Source organism: Poecilia reticulata, chromosome 1 (assembly GCF_904066995.2).
Source record: "Poecilia reticulata chromosome 1, P_reticulata-male-v2, whole genome shotgun sequence".
In the NCBI taxonomy this organism is placed as follows: domain Eukaryota; kingdom Metazoa; phylum Chordata; class Actinopteri; order Cyprinodontiformes; family Poeciliidae; genus Poecilia; species Poecilia reticulata.
Window position 1 is genome coordinate 601,666 of NC_088830.1, and position 13,426 is coordinate 615,091.

At 47.5% G+C, this 13,426-nt stretch overlaps 1 protein-coding gene across 7 annotated transcripts in view; it reads left to right on the top strand.

Annotated features, from left to right (window-relative positions):
* Positions 1 to 13,426, top strand: part of ern2 (endoplasmic reticulum to nucleus signaling 2) — a 95,728-nt gene that overhangs the window by 1,490 nt on the left and 80,812 nt on the right. For all 7 annotated transcript variants that reach the window (XM_008405687.3, XM_008405727.3, XM_081605146.1 and 4 more), the window contains exons 2-3: positions 12,963 to 13,080; positions 13,169 to 13,202. In XM_008405687.3, the coding sequence (XP_008403909.2) occupies positions 12,963 to 13,080; positions 13,169 to 13,202 (152 nt within the window). The remainder of the gene's footprint in view (positions 1 to 12,962; positions 13,081 to 13,168; positions 13,203 to 13,426) is intronic.

Below are 13,426 nucleotides of genomic sequence, written 5' to 3' on the forward strand. Positions count from 1 at the left end.
AGCCCCTCTTTTCTCAGGCTTTTTTTTTATTTTTATTTTTTTACAGTGATTGGTCACGGCAGCGTTCACGCCCCCTCTCCCGATCTTGATCTATTTTTCATCTAATGGTGGATGCAGCTGACCACGTCTGCCTGTCCGCTGTTTTTCTGTAATGGGTGACGGTAGCTTCTCGCTCCCTCTCCCAATTTCAGCCGATCGCCGACTCTTCCTTTTCTGCTTTAATTGGTAACGGCAGTGTTCTCCGGCCCCTCTCCCAATCTTGATGCGTTTTTTCATCCTATACTGGACATAGCTGACCACGTCTGCCTGTCGTTGGTCCGCTGGGTTTTTTTTTTCTGTAATTGGTGACCGTAGCATCTCGCCCCCTCTCCCGATTTCAGCAGATCTTGTTGATCTTAGCTTTGTGTTGAGTTTGCCTGACTCTTCGTTTGCTGCTTTAATTGGTGACGGCAGTGTTCTCCGCCCTCTCTCCCAATTTTAGCAAGCCTCCTGTTTTGAGTTTTGGGTTGGGCTATGTGTTGCCCCTCTGTTTGTTTCATTGGTGGCGACAGCATTAACACCCTCTCCCGATCTTGATCTATTTTTCATCATGTGCTGGACGTAGCTGACCACGTCTGCCTGTCGTTGGTCCGCTGGATTTTCTGTAATTGGTGACGGTAGCGTCTCGCCTCCTCTCCCAATTTTAGCCGATTGTAGCTTTGTGTTGAGCTCAACTGACTCTTCGTTTGCTGCTGTGATTGGTGACGGTAGCGTTCTCCGCCCCCTCTCCCAGTCTTGATTTGTTTTGCATCCTATGCTGGATGTAGCTGGCCATGTCTGCCTATCGTTTGTCCGCGGGTTGTTTTTTTTTCGTAATTGGTGATGGTTGCGTCTCGCCCCCTCTCCCAATTTCAGCCGATCTGGTGATCATAGTTTTGTGTTGGGCTCACCTGACTTTACGCTTGTTGTTCTAATTGGTGACGGCAGGGTTTTCGCCCTCTCTCCCAATTTTAGCAAGCCTCCGGTACCCCTCTGTGTTTATTTAATTGGTGATGGCAGCGTTTTCGCCCCCTCTCCCAGTTTTATTTTTTCGACCCTTATTCTGGGCATGGCTGACTGTGTCAGCCCCTTTGCTGCTCTTTATTGTGATTGGTGATGGTAGCGCTTTCGGCCCCCTCTCCCAATCGTAGTCTGCTCTGTCTGCCTGTGGTGGGACTCACTTCAGTTTTGACCATGAATGGCAGGAGACGAAATCAATCAATGAGCACTCTCTGCGTTCATACATTCAACTTTTACTTATTCGGCAATTAAATAAATGTGTGTGTATATATATATATATATATATATATATATATATATATACTCCACGCTGGAGTTGCCCACGGTGAGAGGCACCGGGCTGGAGTGGCCATACTTGTTGCCCCCCATCTGGGCGCCTGTACGTTGGGGTTCACCCCGGTGGATGAGAGGGTAGGCTTCCTCCGCCTACGGGTGGGGAGACGGGTTCTGACTGTTGTTTGTGCTTACGGGCCGAACAGCAGTTCAGATTCCCCACCCTTCTTGGAGTCCTTAGAGGGGGTACTGGAGAGTGCCCCTCCTGGGGACTCCCTTGTTCTACTGGGGGACTTCAACGCTCACGTGGGCAATGACAGTGAGACCTGGAGAGGCGTGGTTGGGAGGAACGGCCCCCCCCCAATCTGAACTCGAGTGGTGTTCTGTTCTTGGACGTCTGTGCTCGTCACGGATTATCCATCACGAACACCATGTTCAGGCATAAGGGCGTCCATATGTGCACTTGGCACCAGGATGCCTTAGGCCGCAGTAAGATGATTGAATTTGTCAACGTTTCATCGGATTTGCGGCCGTATGTCTTGGACACTCGGGTGAAGAGAGGTGCGGAGCTGTCCACTGACCACTACCTGGTGGTGAGTTGGCTCCAGTGGTGGGGGAGGAAGCCGGTCAGACCTGGCAGGCCCAAACGTGTAGTGAGGGTCTGCTGGGAACGTCTGGCGGAGTCCCCTGTGAGACGGGGCTTCAACTCTCATCTCCGGCAGAACTTCGAGCACGTCCCGTGGGAGGTGGGGACATTGAGTCTGAGTGGACCATGTTCCATACCTCCATTGCCAAGGCGGCCTATCGGAACTGCGGCCGCAAGGTTGTTGGTGCCTGTCGCGGCGGCAACCCTCGAACCCGTTGGTGGACACCTTCGGTGAGGGATGCTGTAAAGCTGAAGGAGGAGTCCTATCGGGCCTTTTTGGCCTGTGGGACTCCAGAAGCAGCTGATGGGTACTGGCGGGCAAAACGGCATGCGGCTCGGGTGGTCGCTGAGGCAAAAACTCGGGCGTGGGAGGAGTTTGGAGAGGCTATTGAGACAGACTTCCATACGGCTTCGAGGCGATTCTGGTCCACCATCCGGCGTCACAGGAGGGGGAAGCAGTGCAGCACCAACACTATAGTGGAGATGGTGTGCTGCTGACCTCAACTCGGGACGTTGTGGGCCGGTGGGCGGAATACTTTGAAGACCTCCTCAATCCCACCAACATGCCTTCTGTTGAGGAAGCTGAGCCTGGGGACTCTGGTTTGAGCTCTCCAATCTCTGGGGACGAGGTCGCCAAGGTGGTCAAAAAGCTCCTCTGTGGCAGGGCTCCGGGGGTGGATGAGATCCGCCCGGAGTTCCTTAAGGCTCTGGATGTTGCAGGGTTGTGTTGGCTCACGCGACTCTGCAATATCGCATGGACATCGGGGGCAGTTCCCCTGGATTGGCAGACTGGGGTGGTGGTCCCCCTGTTTAAAAAGGGGGACCGGAGGGTGTGCTCCAATTTCAGGGGGGGTCACACTCTTAAGCCTCCCTGGTAAGGATCTTTTCAGGGGTCCTGGAGAGGAGGGTCCGTCGGATAGTCAAACCTCGGATTCAGGAAGAGCAGTGTGGTTTTCGTCCTGGTCGTGGAACACTGGACCATCTCTACACCCTCAGCAGGGTCCTGGAGGGTGCATGGGAGTTCGCCCAACCAGTCTACATGTGTTTTGTGGACTTGGAGAAGGCGTTCGACCGTGTCTCGCGGGAGGCCTTGTGGGGGGTACTCTGGGAGTATGGGGTACCGGGCCCTTTGATACGGGCTGTCAGGTTCCTGTATGACCGGTGTCAGAGTCTGGTCCGCATTGCCGGCAGTAAGTCGGGCTCGTTTCAGGTGAGAGTTGGACTCCGCCAAGGCTGCCCTTTGTCACCGATTCTGTTCATTACTTTTATGGACAGAATTTCTAGGCGCAGCCGAGGTGTTGAGGGGATCCGTTTTGGTGGCCTTAGGATCGCATCTCTGCTTTTTGCGGATGATGTGGTCCTGTTGGCTTCATCGGAACGTGATCTGCAGCTCTCACTGGAGCGGTTCGCAGCCGAGTGTGAAGCGGCCGGGATGAGGCTCGGTTTCTCCAAATCCGAGGCCATGGTCTTGAGCCAGAAAAGGGTAGAGTGCCTTCTCTGGGTCAGGGGGGGTCGTCCTGCCTCAAGTGGAGGAGTTTAAGTATCTGGGGATCTTGTTCACAAATGATGGAAGAAGGGAGCGGGAGGTCGACTGGCGGATTGGGGCAGCGTCTGCCGTGAAGCGGGCATTGTACTGGTCCGTCGTGGTGAAGAGAGAGCTGAGTCAAAAAGCGAAGCTCTCGATTTACCGGTCGATCTATGTTCCCACCCTCATCTATGGTCATGAGCTTTGGGTCATGACCGAAAGAACGAGATCACGGATACAAGCGGCCGAAATGGGTTTCCTCCGCAGGGTGGCTGGGTTCTCCCTTAGAGATAGGGTGAGAAGCTCGGTAATCTGGGAGGGACTCAGAGTAGAGCCGCTGCTCCTCCACGTCGAGAGGAGCCAGTTGAGGGGGCTCGGGCATCTGGTCCGGATGCCTCCTGGATGCCTCCCTGGTGAGGTGTTCCGGGCACGTCCCACCGGGAGGAGGCCTCGGGGAAGACCCAGGACAAGCTGGAGGGACTATGTCTCTCGACTGGCCTGGGAACGCCTTGGGATTCCTCCAGAGGAGCTGGAAGAAGTGGCTGGGGAGAGGGAAGTCTGGGCCTCCCTTCTGAAGCTGCTGCCCCCGCGACCCGATCCCGGATAAGCGGAAGAAAATGGATATATATATATATATATATATATATATACACTCCTGATTAAAATCGTAAGACCAGTTAAACTGCAAGAATTTGCATTTTGCATTATTGGATCTTAAGAAGGTTCTAAGTAGAGCTTCACAATGTTAGACAAAATAGGCGTAAGAGACAAAAACCTTTGAGCGGGGAGTTAATTGAAAACTGCATTGACACTCAAACATGATTTTTTCAGCTGATCAAAAGTTTAAGACCATAGCTCAAAAAACCCAGAAAACCCCCCATAACAGAAATCAAAGTGTCAAAAAAAAGGACTCGGTAATGAGTAGCTCCACCGTTCTTGTTGATGACTTCAAACAATCGTTTAGGCATGCTTGATGCCAGAGTATCCTGGAGGCTAGTGGGAACGTTGCTTCAAGTATTGAAGATGGCTTCATGAAGGGCATCCACTGTCTGGAACCGATGTCCATTTTTTTAAACGTCCCTTGCCATCCATCCCCAAATGTTCTCAATTGGGTTTAGATCTGGGGAACATGCAGGATGGTCCAAAAGAGTGATGTTATTCTCTTGGAAGAACTCCTTTGTCAAGCAGGCATTGTCCTGTTGAAAAACCCAATCATTACCACACAGACGAGGGCCCTCAATCATGAGGGATGCCCGCTGCATAGCCAGCTGCTGTTTGACACCCCTGCACAACCTGAAGCTCCATTGTTCCATTGAAGAAAAACGCACCCCAAATCATGATGGCACCACTGTGCCGTGTAGAAAACATCTCAGGTGGGATCGCCTTGTCATGCCAGTAAAGTCGGAAGCCATCAGGACCATCAAGGTAAAAATTTCTCTCATCAGAGAAGACAACTTTGTTCCACCTTTCAATGTCCCATGTTTGGTGCACCCTTGCAAAGTCCAAACGGGCAATTTTGTGGTGTTGAAGAAGACGTGGTCTTTGAAGACGTTTTTTGTTTCTGAAGCCCTTCTCTCGCAGATGCCATCTGATGGTTATTGGGCTGTAGTCAGCACCAGTAATGGCCTTAATTTGGGTGGAGGATCATCCCGTGTCTTGACGGACAGCCAATCGATTCCTGCGGCTCAGAGTTGGTGAAATTTTTTTGGGTCTACCACTTTGTTCCATAACCCTCAAGATCATTTACAAAATGCAAAATAACTGTCTTACTGCGTCCAACCTCGGCAGCGATGGCATGTTGTGAGAGGCCTTGCTTATGCAGCTCAACAATCCTACCACATTCAAAGTCAGTGAGCTTTTTTGCTTTTGCCATCAGGAGGTCTTGACAGTGTAAAGACTTGACAGAAAATGACATGGAATCCAGATTTTTGCACAGCTTTTGGCTTTTAAAGACTATGGTCTTAAACTTTTGATCAGCTGAAAAAAATCATGTTTGAGTGTAAATGCAGTTTTTAGAAAATTCCCTGCTCAAAAGTTCTTGTCTCTTGCACTGATTTTTTTTCCCTTTAACATTGTGAAGCTCTACTTAGAACCTTCTTAAGATCCAATAGTGCAATGCAAATTCTTGCAATTTGACTGGTCTTAAGATTTTGATCAGGAGTGTGTATATATATATTATATATATATATATATATATATAGCTACTGCAGTGTACACAAGAACAAAGAACGGCTCTCAGTGAGACTTCAGTCCTTTAGGACTTAGTAAAGATCCGTCCAGAAGAATCGGACGGATCTTTACTGAATGTCATATCACTATATTGCAGATATTTTTTCACAGCGTTGTCCCATGCGACACCTCAGTCAACACACAATAATTCAGCGCATGAGTGACAACTTTTTTTCATCACAAATGTAACATATGTGTCTCTGTACAGCTAGCTTTGCTAGCATCATGTCCACAGGTCTTACCTTTCTTTAAGCTTTCCTTCCAAGTGACGCTCAAAGTTGGACAAAGTAGTCCCACCGTCTGTAAAAGCAAAGCGCTGCTGATTTTACATGTCGCCATATCTTATGATTTATGCAGCTATTATCGATTAGACAGACATCTTCTCCCGCTCAGAGGAAACCACTGCACATTTCTTGGAGCTCCACATGCGAGTAAAGTTGGAGGCGATGGGTGACAACAGACACGCAAGTGACATTATTGCTCGGATTTTACGGTGCCACCTTAAGTCACATTTTAACGGAAAAAAGCTCAATGTGACTTGGATGTAACGAGTAACGCGGCAGTTTTCTATAAATGTAGTGAAGTAGAAAGTACAGATACTGTAAAATGTAGTAGAGTAAAAGTAGAAAGTATCCATTATTAAATCTACTTAAGTAAAGTACAGATACACGAAAACTCTACTTAAGTACAATAACATCCCACCACTACTTGTCGGTGGGACCCTAGAGCCTTTTCGCATCTCTCCACCGATGGTCAGGTGTTGGCAGCTATGCAGGAGCCGGTCAAGACGGGCTTGGATCACATGCCTGCTGTCAATCCTACTGTTGCCTCGTTCATTGTGTCTCCGAATGAAGCTCTGCGTGCTGTTCGGTGCCCGCAGGCTCAATGTTGTATTACAGATGGCTTCCTCTGTATCTTGTAATGCCGGAGCACATGCCGGCCGCCTTGGCAATTCCTTGCCGCACTTCATGGTTGCCCTTTCTGCGCGGCGGACTAGACTACAGCTTTCAGGCCTCAGCAGGGGTAGGTCCCCTCCTTCTCATAATCGGAGGTGCCCATCAGCTGGCCCCAGCATTCAGCTGCCGCCTTGGGGTTCTGCTTGGCCTGGTGGGTCTTGCCCTCATGATGTACCCAGCAGGGACTTTTGTGAGCCGGTCCGCCAACCGACCAGGCACACCCGGGCCACAGACCTTGGCCACCGCCCCCCCAGGACCCCAGGGGCAGTGGGCAGAGGAAGTGAGTCCACCAGACCAGCCATCAGATTTTTTTTTATTTTTTCATCAGCAGCTTATTTACTGGGTTGCTTTCGCTGTGGATCCATGGGTGGTTGCCACTCTGACCCATGGTTACTGGCTACAGTTCTGGTGGTGGCCTCACATCTCACATTGGGTCAGGCTGACCGTCATCACCGACCCGGGGAAAGCTCAAGTCCTGGAACAGGGTCCTCCTGGCTGGGGGTGCAATCGAGGCAGTGCATCCTCTGTGGCAACCCAGAGGATAATATTCATTGTATTTCCTCATGCTGACAAGGACAGGCGGATTTCGTCCCATTTTGGATATCAGGGGACTCAACAGTATTAAAGGTCCTGCCTTTTCACATCCTCACAACAGCAGAGGTTCTTCAGGCTGTGACTGAGGGAGAATAGCTTGCATCAATCGACCTTACAGATGCGTACTTTCATGTACCCATCGCGGTGGAACATCAGCGTTTTTTCAGGTTTGCCTTTCGGGTGTTGGTAGTTCCGTGCGCTCCCATTTGGCCTCTCCCTTTCCCAGAGAGTGTTCACTCGGTGCGTGGAGGCAGCCCTCTCTCTTCTGCAGGGCCACGGCATGTAGGTTCTGCCATATCTCGATGATCTGCTTCTCTGCGCCCCGTCTCGAGAACATGCATCTCGCGATTTGAGTCGCCTGCTCGCTTATGTGCCCCTGTGGGGTCTCAAGATGAACTTGAAGAGCTGTCTGGTTCCATCGCAGGCAACCCACTTTTCTTAGGTTGCTTCTGGATTCTACCCCTATGACAGCCAACCCATTTGCCCAGAGGGTGGATGACATTTCAGCTGAGTCGATTCAGGCTGGACAGGCAGCTTCCTTGCATCGCCTTCCTGCAGCTGCTGAGCAAACTAACATGGTTATTCGGGTTGTACCCTTGGTCTGCTGCCACTGTGCCCTTTGCAGCTCAGGGAGAGTGGTCCCTCCATAGCGACATAGTCCGCCTGATCTGGGACCTTTTCGATGAGGCAGAGGTCGACCTGTTTGCCACAGAGGAGTCATCCCTTTGTCCTCTATGGTTTTCCCTTATAGGGGCCACAGGTGCACTGGTCCAGGACACCTTGGCCCATCCTTGGCCCAGGGTCCTCCTATATGCCTTGCCACCCATTTCGCTGATTTGGCAGACTCTTCAAAGAGTTCTTGAGATGGGCCAAAGGATTGGCCGGCACGGCCATGCTTCCCACTTCTATGGAATCTGGGTCACGAGGTCTCATTGTGTCTTCCAACCAGGAGGAATTTACTGTCTCAGTAGGGGGGTTAGATATGGCATTCTGATCCTCAACGCCTCCAGCTGTGGGTGTGGCCACTGGGAGGCTTGAATAGCAGCTGACTGGGTATTCAGGTTCCGTCAGGCACCTCAACTCGTCAGCAATATGGAAACGGATGGTGTCTCTTTTTCCTTTGGTATTCTGCCCGTATTGATGATCCAGTCGCCAGTGTGGTACACACCCTTTTGGAGTCTTTTCGGTTTCTTCTTGATAATGGCTGCTCTCCTTTGACACTTAAGGTAGTGGCTATATCATCTAGTCATGCTGACCTTGATGGCTGTACAGTGAGGACCCATAATCTGGTTTCTCTTTTTTTGTGCGTGTGGTGTTCGTAGACTGCACCTGCCACTGGTTCCACGAGCCCCTGTCTGGGACCTGTCCTTGGTCCTCAGTGCTCTATGCCACCCTCCATTTCAGCCTTTGATTTAGGTGGACCTCAAGTGGTTGTCGTGCAAGACTGCCTTTTTGTTGGCTATTGTCTCATGTAAGAGGGCTACGTGCCTTCTATCAGCCCATCATGTCTCCGATGGATGGTTCTGGTGATGCCTTGTGGCCAAACCCGGCGTTTGTCCCTAAAGTGTTTTCTCATTCTCCTTGTAACCAACCATTGAGATTGGCGCGTTTTCAGCCTACGTCTCTGGTAGAGATGTGCCGATCAGGTTTTTTCCTGCTGATACCGATCACTGATACCGATCACATAATTTAAAAAAAATTTTTTTTATCAAACACTACCAGTTATATTATGTGGAAATAGGAACCATGAATTCACCTTAATTTAGACAAAAACTTAACTTTTTCCAAGAAGAAAACTAAACAAAACAGGCATTGTGCAAATTGTACTGCTATCAATAATACTATCTTTAACAGACTGATAACATATGAAGGCTCTGAAGAGGCCAAAATAAAACCTCTCAGCATTGCCAAAAAAAATTCAAGTATAAAACTTAGCATTCAAAGGCAAATGCAGGTTCCATTACAATAAACAATCCAGAGTTACTGAATGAAAACTTCCTGATAGCATGGCGGCTAGCTGATTACTGCTAGTTCTGAGTGGCTGTTTCTGACTGAGCGGAGTAATTATGCAGAACAGGGAGGAGGCAGAGGAGATTGATTATGTTTTTCAGATGTTATCTGTCTCATGTTAGGACAGCAAAAGTTTTAATACGCATGTAAAAAAAATAAAATAAATTTGTTAGATGCTGCAGCTTTAAGCAGAAGTTCGGTGTGAGAGTCACTCCCAGGTGGAGCAGAAGCGGCGCTCCGTCTGTGAAATATTACTACCCGTAGCGCGTAGCAGCGGTTCAACAGCAAGAGCAGAACCAGCGTCTTACATCGCAGCTCGAAGACTTAAATAATTTTGCGGGTTATTTGTTTAGCTTTCTGACCGTCATGCTAATAATCCGGGTGAGTGTTTGTAGCTGTGCGCTGCTTTAACTGCTACCTGATCCTCCGTATGTCTTTTTTACTGCAGTGAGCCTCGATGTAGCCAAACTGCATCAAGTATGCCATTGTTTTTATGTCGTATTAGCTTCGTTGTGTTGATGCATTTTGACGTGCTTCAATTTTCCGCCGCAACACGCAAACGTCCCCATTCACTCAGTGCGTTATAGTTCAACATCGTTTAGGATTTGTTCCTGCGCGTTTGCGCAGTGTGAAGGAAAGAGGAGACCAGCTGCACAGGCAGGCTGCGAAATGAGATGCAGGTGATCGGTATCGGCAACAAGAGCCAATGATCGCCGATCATGCACTTTTTCACAAAAATCGGCCCGATTATGATCGGTGACCTGATCGATCGGCACACCTCTAGTCTCTGGTGATAGTTCTGAGTTGCTGTGCCCAGTGAGTCCATTGGCGGCATATATTGCAGCCACTGCTGCTATAAGATGCTCAGACTAGCAGTTCTTGTGTTATGGGGGCCCTAGATTATGTTGTCCTCTGTCCAAACAGCGTCTCTCCTATTGTGGATGTCATCCGTCACACCTACGCTGCAGGGCGCCAGCCCAGCCAGTCGGCGTGAAGGCACACTCTCCCAGGAGTGTTTCCACTTCCTGGGCAGCCTTGAGAGGAGTTCCACTGGAAGCCATGTGCTGCTGCGTCATGGGCTTCTCCGAGCACGTTCACTAGATTTTACAATGTGAATGTGGCCTCCTCTCATCCTCTAGACCAGGTTCTTTTACAAGGGTCCTCTGGGCCTCCTCAGTGAGGTTTGTGCTCAGGATTTCTTGTGACATCGCTGGTATTAGTCATTCAGTGCTTACAGCACCGCCCTCTGGCGGTCAGTAGGGATGAAATAAAACGAAAGTTACGTATGTAACTGCGGTTCTGAATCCCGGATGACCGCCAGAGATTCTCCGTCACTCAGAATCCTTGCATTTTGCGAGAAGATTCTGTAGGAACAGAGCCTCGGATAACGTCATGCTATATAGCCTCTGATTGATCATCCGGTGTGTCACAGGTGTGACTCTGTTGACATTATTGCTCGAACAGCGCATGCGTGAAGGGAACATTCAGTGCTTTCAGCACCGCCCTCTGGCGGTCATCTGGGATTCATTGAACCGTAGTTATATACGTAACTTTCGTTTTGTCCGTCTGTTTAAACAGCCTTCATATGTTGTCACTTGAGGCATATGCAAAAGAAGCTGAATTTTGGGTGGTTATATACTATTTTATCAAATAATATAGAGAACATTCAAAACAAATTGCTTTTAGGTGACTGTATATCTAAAGTAAGTTTTATTATATTTTACTATAGAAAAAGTTCTGCTAGTTCCTTTAAATTAGTCGATCTTTGGGTTTTCAGTAGGGCTGTATAAAAAAAAAATCGATTTGGCGATATATATTGATATTTTCTGCCACTGGAAGGTATCGATTTTTTATCCGCGAGTATCAATCCGTTAAACCATAAGGGTCCATAGCCTTATAGCTCTTTTTAACGTCTAGTTTGTTACGGCGTAGCAGCAAGACTCCGCCTCCCTCAGTCTCACTTTCAACTTGAGCTTAAAGTGCACATTATAAACGACACACCAGTTTTTAAATTGTGTTAATAGGCCAAGTATAACCGGACTTATGCTAAAATTAGTTAACCATATTTTTCGAATGTCAGAGAAATCTCAAAAGCGCTGCCATTCCCCGGATTTTCCGATTATGTGAGAGGGAATGGGCTTCCAAATGTACGAAATGAAACATTAGATTCCTATGTTTTTGGAAATGTAAAATCTTCAATAAATAACGATGGGCTGTATTTTGTTGCTGAGAAACGAAGTAAAGTTGCTTAAGTAACCGTGAAAGAGAAGCGGAAGCGGAAAGGAGTAGCGGCGCGAACGGAGCAGCTGCAAAAGCAGTGAGATCGCGAAATTAATGCAAATTTCGACTGGTAGTATTCACTTTGTAATTAGTTTTTAGCTTAGCGGTTTCTGTCCTGTATATAAAGGATTACCTGACGAATGAACATGGGTTGATAACATCCAAAGCAGCAGCAGCGGCACTGTGTTTTGAGCAGGACAACGAAGAGGGAAAAAACCCCAGCCGGAATCCGCGGCGCAGTGAGGATTTCCATGATAACAATGGCTGATCGATCATTCTTATTAGCAACAAACAAAGAGTATCAGAGACTGAGAGAACGATGAGATCCTGGCAGTCTGAGAGGCACCTACTCAGAGATCCAAGCAGGGGAATAGCGACGCTGCGTAGCTGCAGGGAGTCGATCACTATGGGGTGAGGCGGAGCCACTACTTTAGCAGTTAGAAGAAAGCATCTTACAGCCACGGCTAACTCCGGGAGCCAAGGTAGAAAAGCCTTTTTCCCCATAGTCCCAAAGACTGCATTTGTGGCTGCATTTTTACTCCAAAATGCAGCCACAGTGTCCAAAAGAAAAAAACATAAATGCAATCATTTGCATATTGAGAGTCTACATAGGCTGATAATCTCCCCACTATGCTCCTGGATTACCGTTTAAATTTTTGAGTTTTATGTCAAATCCACATGAATTTAAATGACAGAAACTAATTCTCTCACTGCATCTTTGATTCATTTTGTCCAGCTGCAGACTGTTGGACTATCCAATCAGAGTCAGGTATTGTGAGGTTGGTGCTTTTAATCAGTTTTCAATTAACTAAATTCAAGTTTATGGAACACAAAATGTCACTAAAATCACTCGGGCCTTCTAAAATCTTTCAGAAAATCGTAAAAAGGCACGGAATCGTAGAGCATCGAATCGTGCAAAAAAAAAAAAAAAAATATCGTGATACACATCGTATCGTATCGTGAAATTATTGCATCACTACACTCCTAGTTTTCAGACATTCTGAATGCCTTTCAGTGTTTTTCTTTGGCCAAGTCTAAGCTGTTTTTCTTTAGTTCTTGTGCCTGCCAAAACATTGCAATTTTATGTTTATGTTTAAATATTCAGAGATATGGACAAGAAGGCCTTAAATGATGAAGTGACTTTCCCATACTATAAAAAAAGTATAGCAAATGAAATTTGTCATCAGTAAAATATCAACATGAGACACACTTATAAAAACTTTTACCATTGTGTGTTTTATTAGTGGTGAGTGTAGGGAGAATCAGCATATCCTGCTAAATAAGGAACACAACAGTTATTACTGCCCCTCCCAATTCACAATAACCCGTCAAGTACTCAAAGTTTGGTGAAATCTTTGGATATGACATCCTTCTCTGACCACTGACAAAGCTTTTCTTTGTAATCCTTCAGGTTGGAGGAGTCAGATCAGTCACACTCCCGGAGTCCCTCCTGTTTGTCTCCACCCTAGACGGCAGTCTGCATGCCATCTCCAAGCAGACGGGAGACATCAAGTGGACTTTAAGAGAAGGTTTATATAAATGTTTTGGTGGTATTCATTCCGTCTCTCATTGTTAATGTGTGATTTTTTATAAAAATATTTTTAAACTATGTTTCAGACCCTGTTATTCAAGTGCCTAACTACCTTGAAGAGTAAGTAACACTTCAGGACATACACATTTAACTGGATTCTTTTCTACTGGAGATTTATGTGCATTAATAACCCAGAAATTAGATCACATATGCATCTAAGGTTCTACTTATTCTTGCCATTAACATGCGTCTAGGATTATCCAGTCACAAGTAGATACAATTGGATGTAATATAGTCCCAGTATAAATCCAACAAAATCCACTGGAACCAATTGCCTTCATCAG